The 20,190-nt window shown below is 28.5% G+C and overlaps 1 protein-coding gene across 1 annotated transcript in view; it reads left to right on the top strand.

The window, feature by feature from the left end:
- The first annotated feature begins 692 nt into the window (after window positions 1-692).
- LOC123270288 overlaps window positions 693-20,190 on the top strand; it is a 95,443-nt gene continuing 75,945 nt past the window's right edge. Inside the window, exon 1 of the mRNA XM_044736283.1 lies at window positions 693-2,070. Coding sequence (XP_044592218.1) covers window positions 1,012-2,070 — 1,059 coding nt within the window. The 5' untranslated portion in view covers window positions 693-1,011. The remainder of the gene's footprint in view (window positions 2,071-20,190) is intronic.

Below are 20,190 nucleotides of genomic sequence, written 5' to 3' on the forward strand. Positions count from 1 at the left end.
ATGGGAACTGTTCCCATAAAATTATGGGAATAGTTCCCATATTTCTCTTTCCGTGTAAGACAAAACAATTGATGTTTTTGAAAATTTATTTTTTCCAAATATTTTGTTTTTACCTACACGTAAAATTAGTGAAAAATCAGTAGACTTATATCGACACATTTTATCAATGATTTTCGGTCGACCCACAATTTTGGTAAAAATTAAAAACTTCAAAACTAATTTATCAATTTAAAATAAATATTTTTCAAATTTTCATGAGTAGTATCTTGAATCTGTCGTGAAATAAAAAAAATAAAAAAATAAAAAAAATTGTATCAAAATATTAATTTTTTGATTTTTTATCCCAAAAAAAATCAGGTAACTGTAAAATTAAACAGTTATCAATTTAAACTCTAAAAAAAATTATAACAATACTGAAAAAAAAAATTGTTAACTTATTAGAATGAAAACAGAGAAAACAAAATTTATTTTAAAAAAAATTTCGCTTGAAATTTTTCAAATTTTTTGAATTTTTTCTGCAACGAATTAATTCTAGAAAAAACTCAACCACTTAAAATTTATATATTTTTTTCTAAAAAATTTATTTAATAAAATTTCCAAACTAGACAATGACAGGGTTGGTTAAGAGGGAGGAGGATGCTCTACCACGCATGCGCGATGTTATTCGCGGTGTCCAGAGAGCTTGAGACTCGACGCGGATTCAGTCGCCCGCGACATTCAGTCCGCGTTAATACATCCACATATCCATAATACACTCCAAGTGTCTTCACTAAAAGTATAAGTCTTCTTCCATATCAATTTTAACACAAAAGTGCTACATAAATCCTCGTTTCAAAAATCAGTGCAGTGAATAATATAAAATTAAAAAATTACCAATTTTATAAATTTTCCGTGCAATTCAATTTAAAAAAAAAAAATCGAAAATTATAACAATAGAAAAAATCATTAAAAAAAATTTCTAGGATGTAACCTAGACACTAAAAACTCATAAATGATAAGGTTAAACTCGCCATGAATAATTCTCGGCTATCACCAATAATATCACTCTTAATAGTCCTTCTCTCCTCCGTGATAATCGACACCCACGCCCGGTATCATCACTCCGAGGTCCTTCCCCGGCGTCACCGTCATCGGCACCACTCACCCTCTTCCTCCTCCCTTAATTCGGTCACTCACCGGCACAATGCGAATTCACAACATGAGGGAAAAAAATCTCCTCCTCTCTACGAGGACACTCTTGCCTACGAGGAGCTCTACGAGGACTCCGACTATCCAGAGGACTACGAGTCTTTAGAAGAAGATTACAACTACGAAGATTACGAAGTGAGACCGCGACGTCGCCGGTTCCGGGATCATTCGCGGTTCGCGAATTATCGTGGTTCAAGGTTGAATCGTAGGAGATTTTTTGTACGCGAGAGGAATTTCGAGCCGGATTATTACGACGAGGATTATAATTATAATCATAATCATAACCATAATCATAATCGTAATCGTAATTTCAAAGTAGAGGAATTGGAGATTCCTAGAAGGCACAGAAAAGATTTTGTAAAGAGGAGGTCTTCTTTTGGCCCAAGAAAGGGTTACGCGGTGAGGAGACAGACTGGGAGGAAAATCCCGGATTATGACTCTGAAGAGGAGTTTGAATTTGATAGGGAGCACAAAAAGAAGCACAATCTGACGGGTAATAATAATAATGTTAATTTTGTCCATGAAAAGGATAAGGAGGTTGATAAGGAGGAGGATAATGAGGAAGAAGATATTTGGAAGGAAGCTGATGAGGCCGATGATGAAGAAGAAGAAGATGATGAAGAGGAAAAAAGTTTTGATGATAAAGATTTTATGAAAATGGAAGATAATAACTATTTTTACAAGGGTGCTAAGCGCGAGTATAGAAATATTGATGTAAATGGGAGCAGGGGGGTGGTGAGAAAGGAGGTGAGGAGTGTGAGTTCCAGTGAAGAGTTTAGAAAGGAAAAAGGATTCGAAAATTCGAGTTTCAGGGAAAAGCCGATGAAAATTCGAGTGCGCGATGAGGATTACGATAGGAGGAATTTACAATCAGATAATGGGGTAAGTGGATTTATTTCCTTTGGGATTATTGAGAGACGGCTCGGATTACCGAGAGGTCGCGGGTTTGATGGCCACAGACGATATCTTGAGGGTATTTGGATTTATATAGTTGTGGAGGCAAAGGTGGGACAGGGGTGAAGAGTTAGTTCTGGGTTGTAGTCAACAGGATGTGCTTCAGGTTGTAAATCTTGGAGGTGATTCACGGGAAATTCTGTTGGGATTGGAAATTTTTGGGATGGTTTTTGTGGTTTGGATCGTGGAGTTTTAGTTGGTGATTTGGGGCTTGAAGATGGTTTTATTGTGGTAATTTGGGGAAATTAATGGAACTAAAAGTGACAGGCATTTGAAAATTTTTAAGACTTTTTTTTCAATAGATTAATCATGGTTACATGCATGTGTACTGTCATTCATTGAAATAAATTAAAAAAAAGTAGTTGATAGTAGAAAACTAAACAAAGAATTTAACTTGCAAAAATTAAAAAAAAATTTGATGCCTTTGATCCTCAAAATTGTTTTTTTTTTTTTTTGATAATGATTTTCTAATACATTTATTATAAAAATGTTTTAATTTTCTAATAAAAATTCATGACAGAAAAAAAAGTAAATCGATCTTCATGAAGTTTTTTTATAGTTGAAATGGAGTATATATATCTTAAGCTTTACTATAATGACAGAATAAAAATTAAAGCAATGAAAAGAAGTAATTTATAAAAAATCTGATAATTCAAAATTCATATTGAACTACACAGAAAAAAAAGTTTACTTGAATCAAGTAAATAATTTTAAAGAACTTAATCTTCTTGATTTGAGTAGAAAAATTCTTAAACCAAGAAATTTTTCTTGGCTTAAATAAGTTTTACTTGGTTCAAGAATTTTTCACTTTATTCAAGTTAATTTTTTTTCTGTGTAGTAATAAATATAAAATAAATATGAAAATAATGTAGTTGAATGTTTTGATATGAAAAGTTTATAAAACTTTTATATAAAAGTTTATAACTTTGTGATATTATTATTGCAAAAAAACGGTTATTTATGAAAAAAATTTGCATTATTGGAAGAAAATTGAAATTTTTTGAATTTAAAAATTAAAAAAAAATGAAAACTATTAAACCTGTACTAGTTCTTATTGAAATATCTTTAGAACGCGGTGACATCAAATTTTTGTAAAAGTGATCTGAAAGCTCGATAAATAATCTTCTATTTCCACGTGTACTTTTTTTTAGATTAAAAACTGCATATTTTTCCAAGTATTTAATAAAATTTTAATATTGCATTCATTTTGACGATTCTGCAAGTTTTTAGTAATTTTGAGAAATTTTTTACCAATTGGGCTTCCGAATGATCTTTTTTTAATAAAAAAAATTCGAAAGAATTTTTATGTACCAAACATGTGATTTAAGATATTTTTTAAAATTTAACCCGTTTATCTTTGGATTTTTTAGTTATTTTAATAATTGTCTGTTGAAAGAGTAAAAAAGTTGATAGTAGAAGTTTTTGATTTTTTCAAACAATAAATTATTCCAAATTAAAAAAATACCAAAGGGAGAAATCAATGAAAACATGTACTAAATTTTGAGAATTTTCTAGAGAAAATTTGAATGATTGTTGTGAGAAAAAATGGATTATTATACAGAAAAGTAGTAAATTATAGAGAAAATTTAAATAAAAAAACAATCAAAGTGCATTACTAGTCGGACTATCAGCTAATAAAAATAATGTCGAAGTGGTTTTTAATAAAAGGAAAAATTTTCTCAGCTCGTTAACATATCATAATGTTAAAGTAACGATAATGCTCGGTATAAAATCCATAAACGACAACTCTATTATCTATAAATGACTGTAGGCTCTTTAACACGTTAAAAAATAAATAAATAATTCATAAATAAAAAATAAATTTCCAATATTTTTGACTATTTTACAAGCCGAAGGAAATAAAAATCCAACACCTTGAGCGTGATATGTTAGCAAATTGGATGTCCAAAAAGATATATGTCTGGTTTTGGGTGAAATGCACTCGTGACACGCGATCACGACATATTCACGGTTATAAAAATTTATAAATGCTTTTTTAAAAGCTTCGGTAAAGATAACTCGCTCCTCCACTCAGTGCAACGTATCAATGTGTAGATGTATAAATGTATAAAATATAATATATAAACATAATAAAATAACTATAAATATATCTAAAGTAAAACGCAAGAAGCAATAAGCGTTAGATAAAACAAATTTGTTGATTAAGAAAAAGAATAAAAAATAATATTTAAATTTTAATCTCCCCTTATACTTACTTTCATCCAATTCTGGCTGATGGATGTCTTATTTCAATTTTATCGTCAAAGGATCCGACTCATTACGCGTCTGCTAAAAAATTTGCCCTCCCTCGCTCGCTTTAGCTGTTGTTATTTTTATTTTGTTGCTGTTTTAGACGTTTTTTAAACCTCTTTTGGATAAAGACGTGCCGACAAGACAACAAGCCACACCAGATGTGTTCTTCAGACACTGTGACTCCGTGATAACATTTTAAATTTACTTAAATATTATTATTATATGTTTTGATATTTTAAATCCCAGATTTACGGAATACGATATACTCTATACTCAATTTTATATTATTAACCTTTTAATCTTTTATTGAGATATTTATAGCGCTCTTTTGATAATTGTTTTTAAGTTTTTATAACTACGGCTCATGGTTATTTTTAACATCAATTTTTATACATTGATTTTTTTTTTTTTTTTAATTGGTAATTGAAGAAATCTAAAAAGCTCATTAAAAATGTAATAATTAAAAAAAAAAAATTTTTTTAAAGTCAATTTTCCGATAGAAAAAAATTTTATCAAAAATTTGACATTTTTTAAAAAAGAAAAATTTTTTTTGTTTATTTTTATCCTCACAATACGAAATAAAAATCACTAGATTTATGAATACACATTTTATTAATGATTTTTACTAATTATATATTTTTTGTTACCATTGAAAGCTTTAAAATTAATTTAAAAATTTATTATTCAGAATTTTTATGATTCATTTTGCGGCTTATTTAATTGAAAAAATAATAAAAAATAATAAAAAAGATCTCTTTTTAATATAAAATTTTATAATAATTTTGTAATAAAAATTTTTTTTTCATAAAAGTAAATTAAGTTTTGAATGTTATACTTGTACATCGAAAAATTAATCAATTAGTTACGCTGAAACGGATATAAAAATAAATACCAAAATAGTAAAACATATAACATTATAAGTTAGATTTGAAATTCGATTTGATGCAAATCAAATTTAAAACGCATGACTCGGCAATCTCCCGAGGGATTTAGGACCTACTGTGTCGGCAATACTAATGTTATATTTTTTCACAGAATTAACTTTTACTTTTTCTCCATTTGTCAATTTATTTATTTTTTTTATTTGTATTAAACATAATATCGGTCGTAAATTTTTATAGAGATCGAGATATTGTCACGTTTTGAATTTGACGGGAACTTTTATAATGAAAGGTAATAAATTTCATGGTAAATTTACTTTTAGACATTTTTGACATTAAAACGAAATTTTCATTATTTGGCAAATTTAAACTACCATTTTATGCATTGTCATTATTATTAAAAAAATAATAAACATATTATTTATACTTTAGAAACTTTCACATCTTCGATGACGGGTAATTACTTATTCTAATCCGAAAAATTAAAAATATTGATTTATAACATAATATATGCGTACATGCATAGAAGCCGAATGCTGATAGATAATTTTTATCAATTTAAATATTAACGTTATTTATTTTAACAATTACATCATTATTAAATATAAAATATAAACAGAGATATTGATATTTGGTAAACAAAAATAATCAACTTTTTATCATATTGAATTCTACGAATTTAGTATTTTTGTTATAAATTAATCAGTTAGAAGACACTTATGATCACTATTAATTAAAATATTTTTAACCAAAAAAATATGTATGTTTAATTGAGGATTTTTAACTTCCCGCTAAGAAAATTAAAAATTTTCAAAAATCAGGAAGTTATTGGTTTTACCCCGTTTCCCATACAGGACAATACGACGGGGCCAGATATGGGCCACGCTTGGCGCAATGCTGTCTATCTCTGGCCCATGCTTGTAAACCCGCTTTGGCCCAGCCTTGGTAGAAGTCTGGAGTGATAACAGGGTGCCAAGCTTGGTTGCCAAGACTGGCCCAAGCATGATAACCAAGACTGCCCCAAGATTGTTAACCAAGACTGGCCCAAGTTTTTAAGCCAAAGCAAGCCCAGGCTTATTCACCACTATAGAATTTACTAAAAGAAGTAGATTACAAAATATATTTAGAATTTAATTGTTTAATGTGAAACCAAATTAGTATTAAGAACCCAATTTCGAATAAATTGAATTCACTGAAATAAAATAGTAAAATTCTACGAAACGGTTAAATTATTTTGTATAAAATGAATAGTTGTTAGTTGAAATTATAAAAAAGGAAATTTTTAATTGTCATTGATTTATTTTAATTTTGATGTAGAGCTAGCGCAAATTTAGACGACTTAACCCTTAATTTAGACCTAACTTTCGCTAATTATAGAAATAAAGTGAAAATTGCATTTACGATAACCGAGATTCGAACTCGAGCGGCGCGCTTGCCAGACCGACCACTAACCCCTACGACGTACGACCGATAAGTTAACGCACATCTCACCATTCATATAAGCTAAATCTATGTCGTGACGGAGTGTGCCGGTTTATTATTTATATAATTTATGTTATTTAATATTGTGTTTTGATGAAAATTATCTATTTTTTACAAATGTTTATTAATTTAAAAAAAAAGCAAAAGTCAAGTTCTTACATTAACTTTAGACTTTTTAAATCGTTCTGTATATTTTTAATATCATATTATAATATTTTAATTTTTTTTTAAGATCGTACCAATTTTGACGATATACAATTGTTTTGTTTAAATAATAAATTTTCAATTTTAGCAATTTTAGCAGGTTAGGTTACCCAATTCTGGCTCTAGTCTGCGTTGCCATTCAACGGCCAAGGCTAGGCATCCCAGTCTTGGCTAACGCTCGGGTAATCATTGAGTCGGCCAAAGCTAGGTTGCTCAGTCCTGGCCCAAGTCTGGATCACCATTGAATGGCCATGGTTGGGGGACCCAGTTCTAGTCCAAGCTCGGGTAATCATTGGGTTGACCAAGGCTTCCTGTATGAGTTTTCGAAAATCGAGTTTTCATCGAATCTCGACGTTTCGAGGTCCTAGGAAGCTTCCCTGACTATTCCCACGACGGTGTCTGTATGTCTGTGTATATATATATATATATATATATATATATATATATATATATATATATATATATATATATATATATATATATATATATTAGGGTGTGCCAAAAAAAGACGATATTTTTTTTTTTCACTCTTAGCCCAAAATATGATAGGATATGTCTAAACAAAAATTCTGTCAAAAGGCCAGCTCTTAATTTCAATTTTAAGAGCTCCTTCATCGAACTTTAAGTTTTCCCATATAAATAACATGGAAAGTACGGTTTTAAACAGTATTTTACCCTGCAAGCTGTGAAGAAAATTTTTTTTGATAAAATGAATGATTGGACCTTTTTAAGCATTAAATTTCTGAGAAAAAATTTCTTTGAGTCATAAATCAATCGTCATTATTTAAGTTTTTACGGATCTTTGAAATTTGAATTTTTTGAAAATTTTACGTTTTTTGCATTTAACAGCCAAACTATTGGAGATAGAAAAAAAATTAAATGGCAATTTTGTAGTTCGTTTGATGCTCTATAACAAAGTTCTTAACAATTTTTTGTATAATCAATAACAAAAAGCTACAGACCTACAAAGTTTTGTTTTTATTATTTTTCACTTTTCAATTGAACTATCGATGATATAGAACAAAAATTTAGTATAATTTTTTAGTATATCAAATTTGCAACAAAATTTTATAGGTGAGATTTTTCGTATTATTGATGGTTAAAAGTTACAGGCTCAACAAATTCTATTTTTATGATTTTTCATCTATATCATGTAGTATATCAATAATATATATAAAAAATTAATAAGAAATATAAAGTACATTCAATTTTTTACAAATTTATGCTTGGTAAACTTTATATACTGTCTGCAGTTCCTAGATCAAAAATTGTTTACTAAAATCCAGTAAGAATCAGAAGAACTACAACAAGAATTTGTGAAATAGAACCCTCCTTCAAGTTGTTTACTATGACTAGATTATTATAATTATGGTTTATGATGAAATATACACGATTAGATTAAATAATGATGATAATAAATTTATAATTACTTTGCAAATAAAACAGATAAAAAGTTTTTATAGTTTTGATTATATATTTAGACTCTAAAGAAATATGTTTCCTTTTCAATATCAATTAATCGCAATTTAACCCAGAAAAATTATTACACAAAAATAAATTCTCAATATTTTATGTTTATGTTTCTATAAATATTAATATTTGCATTGAACTATGTGTTTTCTATAAAAATGAAGTTGTTATTGCTGCCAATATTCAAATTTAAATTCAAATTATCCTAAGGAATTCGCATTCAACGCCCTCTAAGCATTTATTGTTTTACCGCTTAATTGATAAATTTTCCCCGGGAGAACGCCAATTAGTGAATTCTATTGTCTTTCGTTTTAATTAGTCTTCAATTGAGGTTGGTTTTTTAAGAGTTATTTATGTAATAACAATAATTATACTTTTTGGAAAAAAAAACAATGTCTAGTAAAACTAATCAATGAAAATACATCAACTTAGTTGGCTTCGAATCGAAAAATTTAAATAATTTAAAATTACCGATGAATCGTGACGTTTTATGTTTGTTTTTCTACAAACATAGAACAGAAAAACGAATTATCCGCGAAAGTGCTAAACTTGTTCTTTTTGAGGTTAGTAAGGTGTGGAATAAGTTTTCATTGCCTGCAAACAACTCACATAATACAATCGTAAAAATTGAAAAATTGTACAAAGATTGGCAAATAACTCAAGTGAAGATCTCACCTATACAATTTTGTTGCAAATTTGATATACTAAAAAATTTATACTAAATTTTTTGTTCTATATCATCGATAGTTCAATTGAAAAAAGTGAAAAATAATAAAAACAAAACTTTGTAGGTCTGTAGCTTTTTTGTTATTGATTATACAAAAAAATTGTTAAGAACTTTGTTATAGAGCATCAAACGAGCTACAAAATTGCCATTTAATTTTTTTTTCTATCTCCAATAGTTTGGCTGTTAAATGCAAAAAACGTAAAATTTTCAAAAAATTCAAATTTCAAAGATCCGTAAAAACTTAAATAATGACGATTGATTTATGACTCAATGAAATTTTTTCTCAGAAATTTAATGCTTAAAAAGGTCCAATCATTCATTTTATCAAAAAAAATTTTCTTCACAGCTTGCAGGGTAAAATACTGTTTAAAACCGTACTTTCCATGTTATTTATATGGCAAAACTTGAAGTTCGATGAAGGAGCTCTTAAAATTGAAATTAAGAGCTGGCCTTTTGACAGAATTTTTGTTTAGACATATCCTATCATATTTTGGGCTAAGAGTGAAAAAAAAAAATATCGTCTTTTTTTGGCACACCCTAATATATATATATATATATATATATATATATATGTGTGTGTGTGTGTGTGTGTGTGTGTGTGTGTGTGTGTGTGTGTGTGTGTGTGTGTGTGTGTGTGTGTGTGTGTGTGTGTGTGTGTGTGTGTGTGTGTGTGTGTGTGTGTGTAAACCTCTCGTAACTTTTGAACGGCTTGACCGATTTCATCGCGGTTGATGTCATTTGAAAAGGCTTCGCCAAACTTAGATTTCCTGTAAGTTGGAACCGATTCGAACCAGTAGATTTCGATAAATTGCAAAAAAAGTGACAAAAAAAGTTATTTTTTTTTTTTCATTTTTTTTTAAATATCTCCGAATTGGCTGAACCGATCAACTTCAAAAACTAATCAGCTCTTAACCTTGAAATCCTGCATCGATCGCCACATAGAGCGTCAGAATCGGTTGATGCGTTCGTGAGATATCGTTGTCGAAAAAAATCGAAAAAAGTGTTTTTTTGTAATAACTCCGAAATTTTTCATGAGATCAATTTTTTTGTTCAGAATCATTTATAGAGCTCAAAAAACCACATCGATCGCCGCCTACCGCGTAAAAATCGGTTAATTTATTAAAAAGTTACAGCAGTTTGAAAACTAGAAAAATCGTGTTTCATCGAATTTTGATAAGACTTTTGAGCTCGAAGAGCTCAAAAGCATAGCAAAGCTATCTCTTTGAGCTCGCGAAGCTTAAAATAACACATAAATTGTATTTTTGAGCTCGAAGAGCTCGAAAACGTCATAAGTGCAATTTTAAGCGCCTAGGTATGGAATTAGCGGGAAGTTGCAGGGATGGCCTTCAGGGTCAACCGTTTTAACAAGGAAGCGTTGTCCCTTTTCTTAGAATTTAGATCATTTATATTGGAACAAATTTTAAAAACAGTTGTCCCTGCAAATAATTAAAAGAAACATTAAGTTTCACATAACATACTACAGTCTGGAATTATTCAAGCCGTTAGTTTATATAATTAATAAATACTTTAAGAAATCGTAGATTATTTATTAGCTATCAAATTGTTTATATAAATGCTACACATTCCATAAATTTGTTGAGAATTTTCACTTTGCTTTTTTATGAATAATCAGTCAATATTAAATACGTAATAACTAATGTAGATTCTAAAAGTTAGAGAATCTAAAAATTGTGATTATTACATAATATTTCCATACTCCATCGTGTAATGGCTTCATTGTAAATTATAACAACAAACATTACCATGAAAATAGGTTTTATTTGAAAAAATGGGTTTTTAAAGAATTTGATAGAAATTTAACTATTACATGGAAAAAAATTGTAGCAAAAAATTAAACTTGTAACATACAATGAAAAAAAATTAACTTGAATTAAGAGAAAAATTCTTGAACCAAGAATATAATTTTAAAGAGATTTATTGTCTTGAATCAAGACAAAAAAATTCTTGAATCCAGTAAAATTCACTGAAACCAATAAAAAATTCTTAGTTTAAAAATTTTTCTCCTAAAATCAAGAAGATTAAGTTCTTTAAAATTATTTACTTGATTTGAGTAAATTTTTCTTTCTGTGTCGTAATCCACACTGAAAGAAAAAATTTCGTTTGGAAAAAATGGGCCTTGTTATGACAAGACATTAATTTGGTAAAAATTAGAAGAGATAAAAATTTTTCTCACAATTTTTTTGATTCAGAAAAAAAAAATTTAGATCGACAACTTGCTAATTTTCTTCCAAAATTATTTTTTCCCAAATCTAGAAAACTTTTTTCATCAAAAAAATTACTTTGAGAAAAATTTTAATTTCTTTAGCTAAGAAATAAAATTATTTAAAATTTCAACAAATTAATTTCTTTTTACAACATTGCTCATTTTTTTCAAAAAAAATTTTTTTCTTAGCAAGACCAGACTTTCAAAATCTTTATTTTGATAATTTTAGATTTTTAATTTTACGATGTGACACTGTAAAGCTTCAGATATTTGCTACTTTTTTAGGCATTGTCAAGATGTAACGTCGTAAATTTTTAAATGTAAAATTATCAAAGTAACCGTATTGAAAGTCTGTTCCTGGATTACCATGTGACAATTGTAATTTTTCCTGCAATTTTTTTTTCGTGTACTTTAGTTCTCATGACAAAATTTTAAAAAATGTTGCTATTTATCAACTTAATTTGTCGAATTAGGTTAAAAAATACATACGATTCAAAAGTGTATATTTGTTTGTATTTATACGATACAACGCGAATTTTTGCGATGATAATATTCATAATTTACTACGGATTTTAATGAAGTTTATCATACTTATTCTTTGAACGATTTTCCAGGTCAAATTCAAAGATGAGCCAAATCGATCAGATAATTAAAAAATTATAGCAATATTCAAAATTGAAACCATCAGAATTTTAATAGTTCTTTTTAAAATAACTTTTGAACGTAATGAAATCAAATTTCTGCAGAATGCACCTGAAAGCTCATTTTAAATAAGTTTTAATTTTCATATCTAATTGTGATTTTAGGCCAAAAATTACACATTTTTTCATTTATTTTATAAAATTTTACTGTTGTATTCATTTTAACGATTCTGCAAATTCTGAATATTAAAAAAAAATTTTTTTTTCATTAATTACAATTGTACGCAGATAATTTAGACCGTAATTTTTATTACAATTCTCCTTTTGAATATTACGAACCTAATAAAAAAATAATTTAATAAATTGTAACTATGAATCTTAAGTTATCAAGCTTGCAAATATTTCTATAAAATTGACAGTCAAAAAATCAGTTTATAATCGTAATAAAATAAACTATCAGCATCCAATCAAAATCACGTATCGTTCAGAAATTTAACACTCACGCTAGAGGCGTGCAAAAAAAATCGTCAAATTTCTTCGGCTATAAATCAATCGCAATTTTAATTTTTGACCTCCCATATCGTCTAGCTGAATTAACTAATAAAAAAAATTTCTCTCCGCTCAAGTAAATTTTATCGTCACTCCAAATACAGTCACCATTAATTTAAAATAAAAAAAATATTCGAAACCATAAACTATTTTTAATGTCCCAAAAAAAAGCATATATTTATAAATTAACATTTGGCACTTTGCTAAATATTAAATAGGACAAGCATGTATTTAAATTGCCGTATAGTACTTATAGTGGGAACTTAAATTGGTCTATTGGCTTGTAGTGTACAAGTGTAAGTATTTTGAAAAAACTAAGCTCTGCGTAACAACAGATATCGTGTTAAACATGTACATGTATGTAAGAAATAAATAAATACTATGCGAGAAGAAGTGGCCTTAGGGCATCAGGCGGTACGACGTTTACGAGCAGAGATTAATTTTAATGAGTCTAAGCATTAGCATTCATCCCGCTGATGGATATTTATGGGATTTGAATGTATCTAATGTGCTGTTGTTAAATTACAGCTTAAATAACACCAGTTTACAGATTGTTCACACAATTTTGACATATTCAATAATTCCGAAATTTTTTACGACATTTATTTTAATATTTATATTTTATGTTTTCAAAAACAGTTAATAAGTCAAATAAAATAAAGTCGAATAAATTAAAATTAAGCGATTGATTATTTATTTAAATGAACTGCCACGTGGACGCGAATCGACTTGACTTCGGCTGTTTAATTAATATAAATGTGGCGTGTATTAGCTGCTATCTCAAAATACCCATACCAGAGGCGATAGCGAAATCAATTAGAGCGAAATTCCCCAGCTTTGCTCTACTACTCCGGGTCAGTGTATGACTTTTACACTTTTACATGTTTATGTCAGTGTGTAGAGTCTGGATAAGTGTATTTGGATTTAATCATGCGAAAATAATTATATTAATCATTATCTATCTGCTGAATTCATGTTTTTAGTTTTAGCTCTAACTGGTTGGGATACGGTATTTATGTTTGGTAATTATTAGTTACAAGTTTATCTCTTTCAAAAAAAAAATTTAATTAATTTATTTGAGATTTTTTAAATTAATTATTATCGATTAACTAACTATTTATTATTCGGAGTTGATAGTTGGATTAGGAAAAAAAAATAATTGACTTAAGAAAAATTATTTTTGAGAGAATCACGTGTTTTGATTCAAGAACTTTTTATCGAAACTCTTTTTCTTTACAAAGAGAAGTTCTTTACCGCAAACTAGTAGAAATTTGAGAAAATTGATGAGGACCTTTTTTGGAGAGAATTGAATTTTCTATCAAAAAAATATCTTATCAATTTTTTTTGTATTTTTTAACATTTCACCGGTAATTTTGATTTCAATTTTTTACCATGGATACATGTAAATAATATTTACCGCACCTTGCGGAAAAGTTATACGAAAAGAATTAATATTAAAATTGTAAGTAAACTATTAGAATTACATTGATCAAAATTTTTTTGTAGAAAATTAAATTTTCTACATAAAAAATTTATTATAAATTTTCTGCATTTGGTCAGAGTTTAAATTTCAAATTTCGATAACTTTCTCTCTCAAAAACGTTTAGTGAATTATTAGGTTATCTGAATTGTAAATAGTAAAGTTCTTACTCGAAATGACAAAATTCTTTAATGATGAACTTTATATCTTTTTCTTCGAGTTTTATTTTCTTGATCCTCGAATGAATTTTTTTAATTAATTACTGATTATCTTAAAGCAAAAGTAAAACTTTCAGGATAATCTATATAATTAAGAGAATAAGGAAAATTTTGTCTCCGGCGTATTTATGTAATAAAATGAGTTATTTAAATTAAGTTTAGTATTATTGAAACAGTTTTAAACTGAATTTGTGCCTTTTCAATGTTTCATATGCTTTTCAGCAATAGTTAATTTATGACGATAAGTTTTCGAAGTAGTTATTAATAGATTCGAATTTCACGATGAACAAAATTTGTTTATTTATTTATTTTGTTTTGTACATGACAATGTGATTATAAGTCAAAAATTAATTTATACAATGAAGAGACCAAGAAAAATTTTATAACGGATATGTCTTTATCGTAAATTGGTTTTGATATTTTTTCAGCAATAGTCACTTAAGGTAAAAGACCCAGTTATTGACACTGGTCTAGTTATTGAGACTTGTAATTTTATTTCAATTAAAAAAAAAGTCAACTTCAATAAATTAATAAATACAATTTGTGAATTATAAATTTTTAGATAATTGGTTTTTTAAGAACATTTTATTCTTTTCATTGGAATAAAATATTGTAAATGTCAACAACTAGGCCAGTATCATTAACTGGGTCTTTTACCTTATCCTTTATTAAAAAGTTGATGTGACGTTTTCATTGTTGTCGCTTTTCGTTGCTATAGCGACCACTTTGGCAACGGGTACCATAACAACGGTTACTATGGCAACGGTTGAATATGAATGAGTAAAATTAGTGAAAATATTGATTAATTAAATTATCGATAATAAACATTTTGACAGAAGCGCGTTCAATTTTCTAGTGACCTAAATATTTGAGACACGACTCAGTCATGTGCTGCACTATAGACTCATTCGGGTGCGCACACGACTCAGTCTGGTTTAAGCTAATTTTTCTTCCATTTTTTCTTGCACACGACTGAGTCTGGTGCAGAACACGAACCAGTCGGGTTTCAATTTTTCCGTGAAGAAATATGAATTTTTATGATTTTGAAAATTTTTAAATCCTGGCATTTCTAAATTACTTGACCGATTAAGCTCATCTTCGAACTTAACTTCGATATCTATCTGTAGAATAAGTATGTTAAGTTAGGTAAGGATCCGTTGTAAATTGGCGACGCTATTGTCGTGACAAGCTGCGTTATATCGTGTATATATATATTAGGGTGCTTTTTTTTTTTCAACTATTCTTTTTTTTCAGTTCCATCGTGAAATTTTGCTGCAAGTACCCAAAAAAAAATACCCTGAAAGTTTAGGCCCTTAATATCAATATTAAGACCTCGACCCAGGCTTTTATAGATTTCCCCTTAAAAAAACACAGAAATTTTGATTTTTTTATGTTTAAATTTCTATAGCTCAGTGGCATTTCATAGCATTGCTTCGACTGTGGACAAGTTTTTTCAGAATTGAATGCTCTACAAAAGTGTCCATTGCGGCCAAGCCGTAACTCGAATCGGCGAGGTAGTACAGGCCTCTAAACTAGATTTTCCCATGAAATTCGCGTTTTTTCGCATTTATCTCGTGAATGACAAGAACTACAGAAAAAATGTAAATGACAAACTTGTAGAGCATTCAATTTCCTATAAAAAAAGGTCCTAAGCACCAAGTCGCTAAAATCAATATTTTCGGAGATATTTAATAATATTTTAAAAAGATATTTTTTATAATTTGACGCAATTTTCGATAAACATTTTAAATTACTAAAAATTCATCATTATCCGAGTCGAAATAGAGCCAAAATAGAGCTTCCTAGTCCGAAATAGAACCCATTTAGAGCCCAGTAGTCCGAATAGCACCGACATTGGACCCACAGGTCCGACTTTTAATCGAGAGGTCCGATTTTACACCCTGAAGTCCGATACAGAATTGAAATCATTATTTTTACCATTTATTTATTTATCAGTGAACTTGTTAATTAATTTTTTTCTTATTTAGACACCATTTACAAGAAAATTTTTTTAAGTTGTGTCGTAAAGGAGAAGCTAATCAATCGTACTTTATTTAATTATTAAGATTTGTACCCGTTAATTAATTCGTATTTTCAAACTGACAGCTCTCAGAGGTATATCAGCGAATAAATTCATTACTTATATTTTTCCAGAGACGTACATAAAATTTTTAGAAATTACATATGAAAATTCGTCATTGAAAAAAAAAAATTTATTTTCAAATTAATATTATTAATTTTAATAATTTTTTTATTTTTTAGTATAGGCGATCCAGTCCATAAAAAAATTACTAATGAATATTATACAACACTCATGATCCTGCTGCGATAGTTGTATGCAAACCTTACAACGTTATACTTGAAAGTAAAGAGATTTTAAAAAATTTTTTTAATATTTTGTAAAATTCTTTAAAGCTTTTTAAAATGTTGAAAATTTAGTAATTATATAAAAGTGGGGCTCGCATGTTTTTTGAGGATAAAAAATCGAAAAATTAATATTTTTCGGAATTTTTTTTTCTTCAAATTGTTTATCTCCGCGGCGGATTTATGATAAAAATTTAACTTTAGCTCAAAATCATCCCTTAAGTTAAGGTAATTGCATTTGAAAAGTAAAAAATAAAAATTTTGACTTTTGATCAAGAATTTGATGGTCAAACACTAAAATTTCGTTGAATTTAAACTTTGCATCTTGTTACGCATTAAAAACTAAACAATTTAAAAAAAAATTTCCAAAAATATTAATTTCATTTTTTTTTTAAATTATTCCATTTTCGATGAAATTTAAGAAAAAAATAAATCATTTGGTTAAAAACAATTTCTCATAGTGATTTCATAATTTGAAAAAACCTGAGTTCCACTTCTATATAATTACGGAAAATTTTTGAAAATTCTTTAAAGTATTTAAAAATTTTTTAAAATTCTTTAAAGCTCTTTAAAATTTAAGAAAATATTTTAAAATCTTATTTAAAATTTTTTACAGCTTTTTAAAATTACCGAAAAGGTACAGTTAGATTTTGTAAAAATTAATAAATACTTATTTCAATTTTTACGAAATATTTTTAACTTCTCGACTTTCGAAAATTTTCTTAGCGGGAAGTTAAAAAAAATTCTTTTGAATTTAATTAATTATAGTACGTAGCTTTACTAGTATAGTAGTAACGATGATTGACAACATTTCTAACTTGTCACCTATATTTCAATACAGTCAATAATTCATATTCAAACAAAATTAATTCACGTACTATCGTTCATAGTAGCGTAATCGGTTCAGCATCGGCTTCGCGTCTGTAGGGTTGTGTGTTCGAATCTTTGTTAGGGCGTATTTAATTTATTTCTTCTGGCTAGGTAGGCGAGTGTTTAAGTTTAGACTAACGTATGTTATATCTGGTAAATATCTGAGTCCAAAATGCACTTTGAACTAAAAACTATAAAAGTTCTCATCTATTAATTTTTTATTCAAAATATTTTTATAGTTAATAACAAAATGGTGGATCATAGGGGCCTGGTGTGCGCAGAATAAATTTTGCATGCGTTATAGTAATCCTGTCGGACTTCTGGGCTCTAGTAGGTTCTATGCACGTGTTAAATTAGGTCCGACTTTAGACACTAAAGTGGTAAAAACGGAAATTTGTACCACTTTGGGGTCTAAAGTCGGACTTAATTTAACATGAGAATAGATCCGACCGGAGTCCTACCTTAGGAGGCTCTATTTGGGCTCTAAATTTCGACTCGGGTGAATATCTCCGAAAATATTGATTTTAGCGACTTGATGCTTAGGACCTTTTTTATAGGAAATTAAATGTTCTACAAGTTTGTCATTTACATTTTTTCTGTAGCTCTTGTCATTCACGAGATAAATGCGAAAAAACGCGAATTTCATGGGAAAATCAAGTTTAGAGGCCTGTACTACCTCGCCGATTCGAGTTACGGCTTAGCCGCAATAGACACTTTTGTAGAGCATTCAATTCTGAAAAAACCCGTCTACGGTCGAAGCAATGCTATGAAATGCCACTAAGCTATAGAAATTTAAACATAAAAAAATCAAAATTTCTGTGTTTTTTTAAGGGGAAATCTTTAAACGCCTGGGTCGATGTCTTAATATTAATATTAAAGGTCCAAACTTTCAGGGTATTTTTTTTTTTGGGTACTTGCAACAAAATTTCACGATGGGACTGAAAAAAAAAAAATAGTTGAAAAAAAAAAAGCACCCTAATATATATATACCTACACTGAAAAAATATATATGCGCATATATGCTGACAAAAATACATATACGTCGCACATATAAAATATATACGCCACATACTTTTTTTTTGCCCCCGTATATGCGGCATATATTTTTTATCAGTACGGGTATATAAACTTTTGAACCATATGTATTTTCTGACTCAGCTCGTCGAGTTGAGTCGGAATATAGCAAAATTTTTCAAAAGTTGCGTCATGACCCATACGAAGTTGCCGATGCTCAACAATTTCCGTTCATTGGCCAAAGCACGGCTATTAATGCTCGGTCAAGTATCGGCGTTTTGTATCGGCTTAGCCTCGGTAAACCATTGGCTTTAATGTTTAGCCAAGCATTGGCGATTTGTACTGGCCTAGTCTAGGTAAGCCATCGGCTACCGCATGATATTTATTATAATATATTGGTATGTGATTTGATTATCAGCCATTGCTTGGCCGATGCTCTGGCTAATTTTTTATTACACTTGAAAACAATTAATAGGTATTATAGTCATTACTATGTTGTATTATTGTTTTAATTTAACGTTTGACCAAATTATAAACTAATATGTACTAAAAATTAGTAAATAAATTTTTAAAAAATATCTTACCAGATTTTTTAAGAGAAAACACCAATTTAAATTATTAACAATGTTTTTTTTTATAAATATTATATTGATCATTTTTTAGTTTTTAATAAACATTTTTATTATTCAACAAGCTCTATTAAGATTAAATCAACATTTGTTTTTACTAAAACAGATTTAATAAGTAATGAACATTTTTTTGGAGGACTTTTTCAATAAATTTTTACATTACCCAATCAGTTAAACCTATTTCTTTTAGTATTAAAAAAAAAATTTTTAGCAAAAAACTAATGATTTTTAATAAATGATTTATTTACTTACAAATAGATTTATGAATATAAATAAAAAAATACAAATATAAATATATATATTTATTTACTAATAAATCATTTATTTTTAATTAATTTTGAACTTCTTGCTTAAAAAATGAAGTTTTGAAAAACTAGGAAGTTATTTTTTATTATTAAAATTCAGAAATTGTTCAATTATGAAATAAATAGAAAAATTCGTAACAACAATCAAGTTAACAATTATACTGAGAAAAATTAATTGTTGAACATTGAAATGATTAAACTAAGAACACTACACTCAGATCAGTTAGCAGCGCCCGTAACACCGCTCGAGACTTCCACATTGACGGACCAGGTTCAAATCCCTTCACATCCGGATCTTTTCAGAATTAATTTCTATCAACCAGTAGTCCATCACCTCAGAATAATAATAATTAAAAAATAAACAACGAAAAAAAATTTTTTTTAATTATTTTACCTAAAATTTGATTTTTTTACCTATGCTTGGCCGATGCTCGGCCAATGCTTGGTTACTATGTTCGGCCGATGCTCAGTCGCCTATATCGGCTGGGTGTTACCATCTGATGTTCGCCCAGTCTTGGCCCAACAATATTTCACGATACTCGGCCGATACTTAAAGATCGGTTACCAGTCTTGGCCCAGTATCGGGCCGATCTTCATTTTTTGTATGGGGAGGACCAATGCAATAGTTAGATTTATATGAAATCTACTAAAAATCATTAAGCCAAAGTTTTTTTATTCATAATCAATAAATCTCGGCAGTTACATAGTGACTGCAAGTTACTAATATTTCTGTGAAT

The sequence above is a fragment of the Cotesia glomerata genome, linkage group LG8, assembly GCF_020080835.1.
Source record: "Cotesia glomerata isolate CgM1 linkage group LG8, MPM_Cglom_v2.3, whole genome shotgun sequence".
Taxonomy (NCBI): Eukaryota; Metazoa; Arthropoda; class Insecta; order Hymenoptera; family Braconidae; genus Cotesia; species Cotesia glomerata.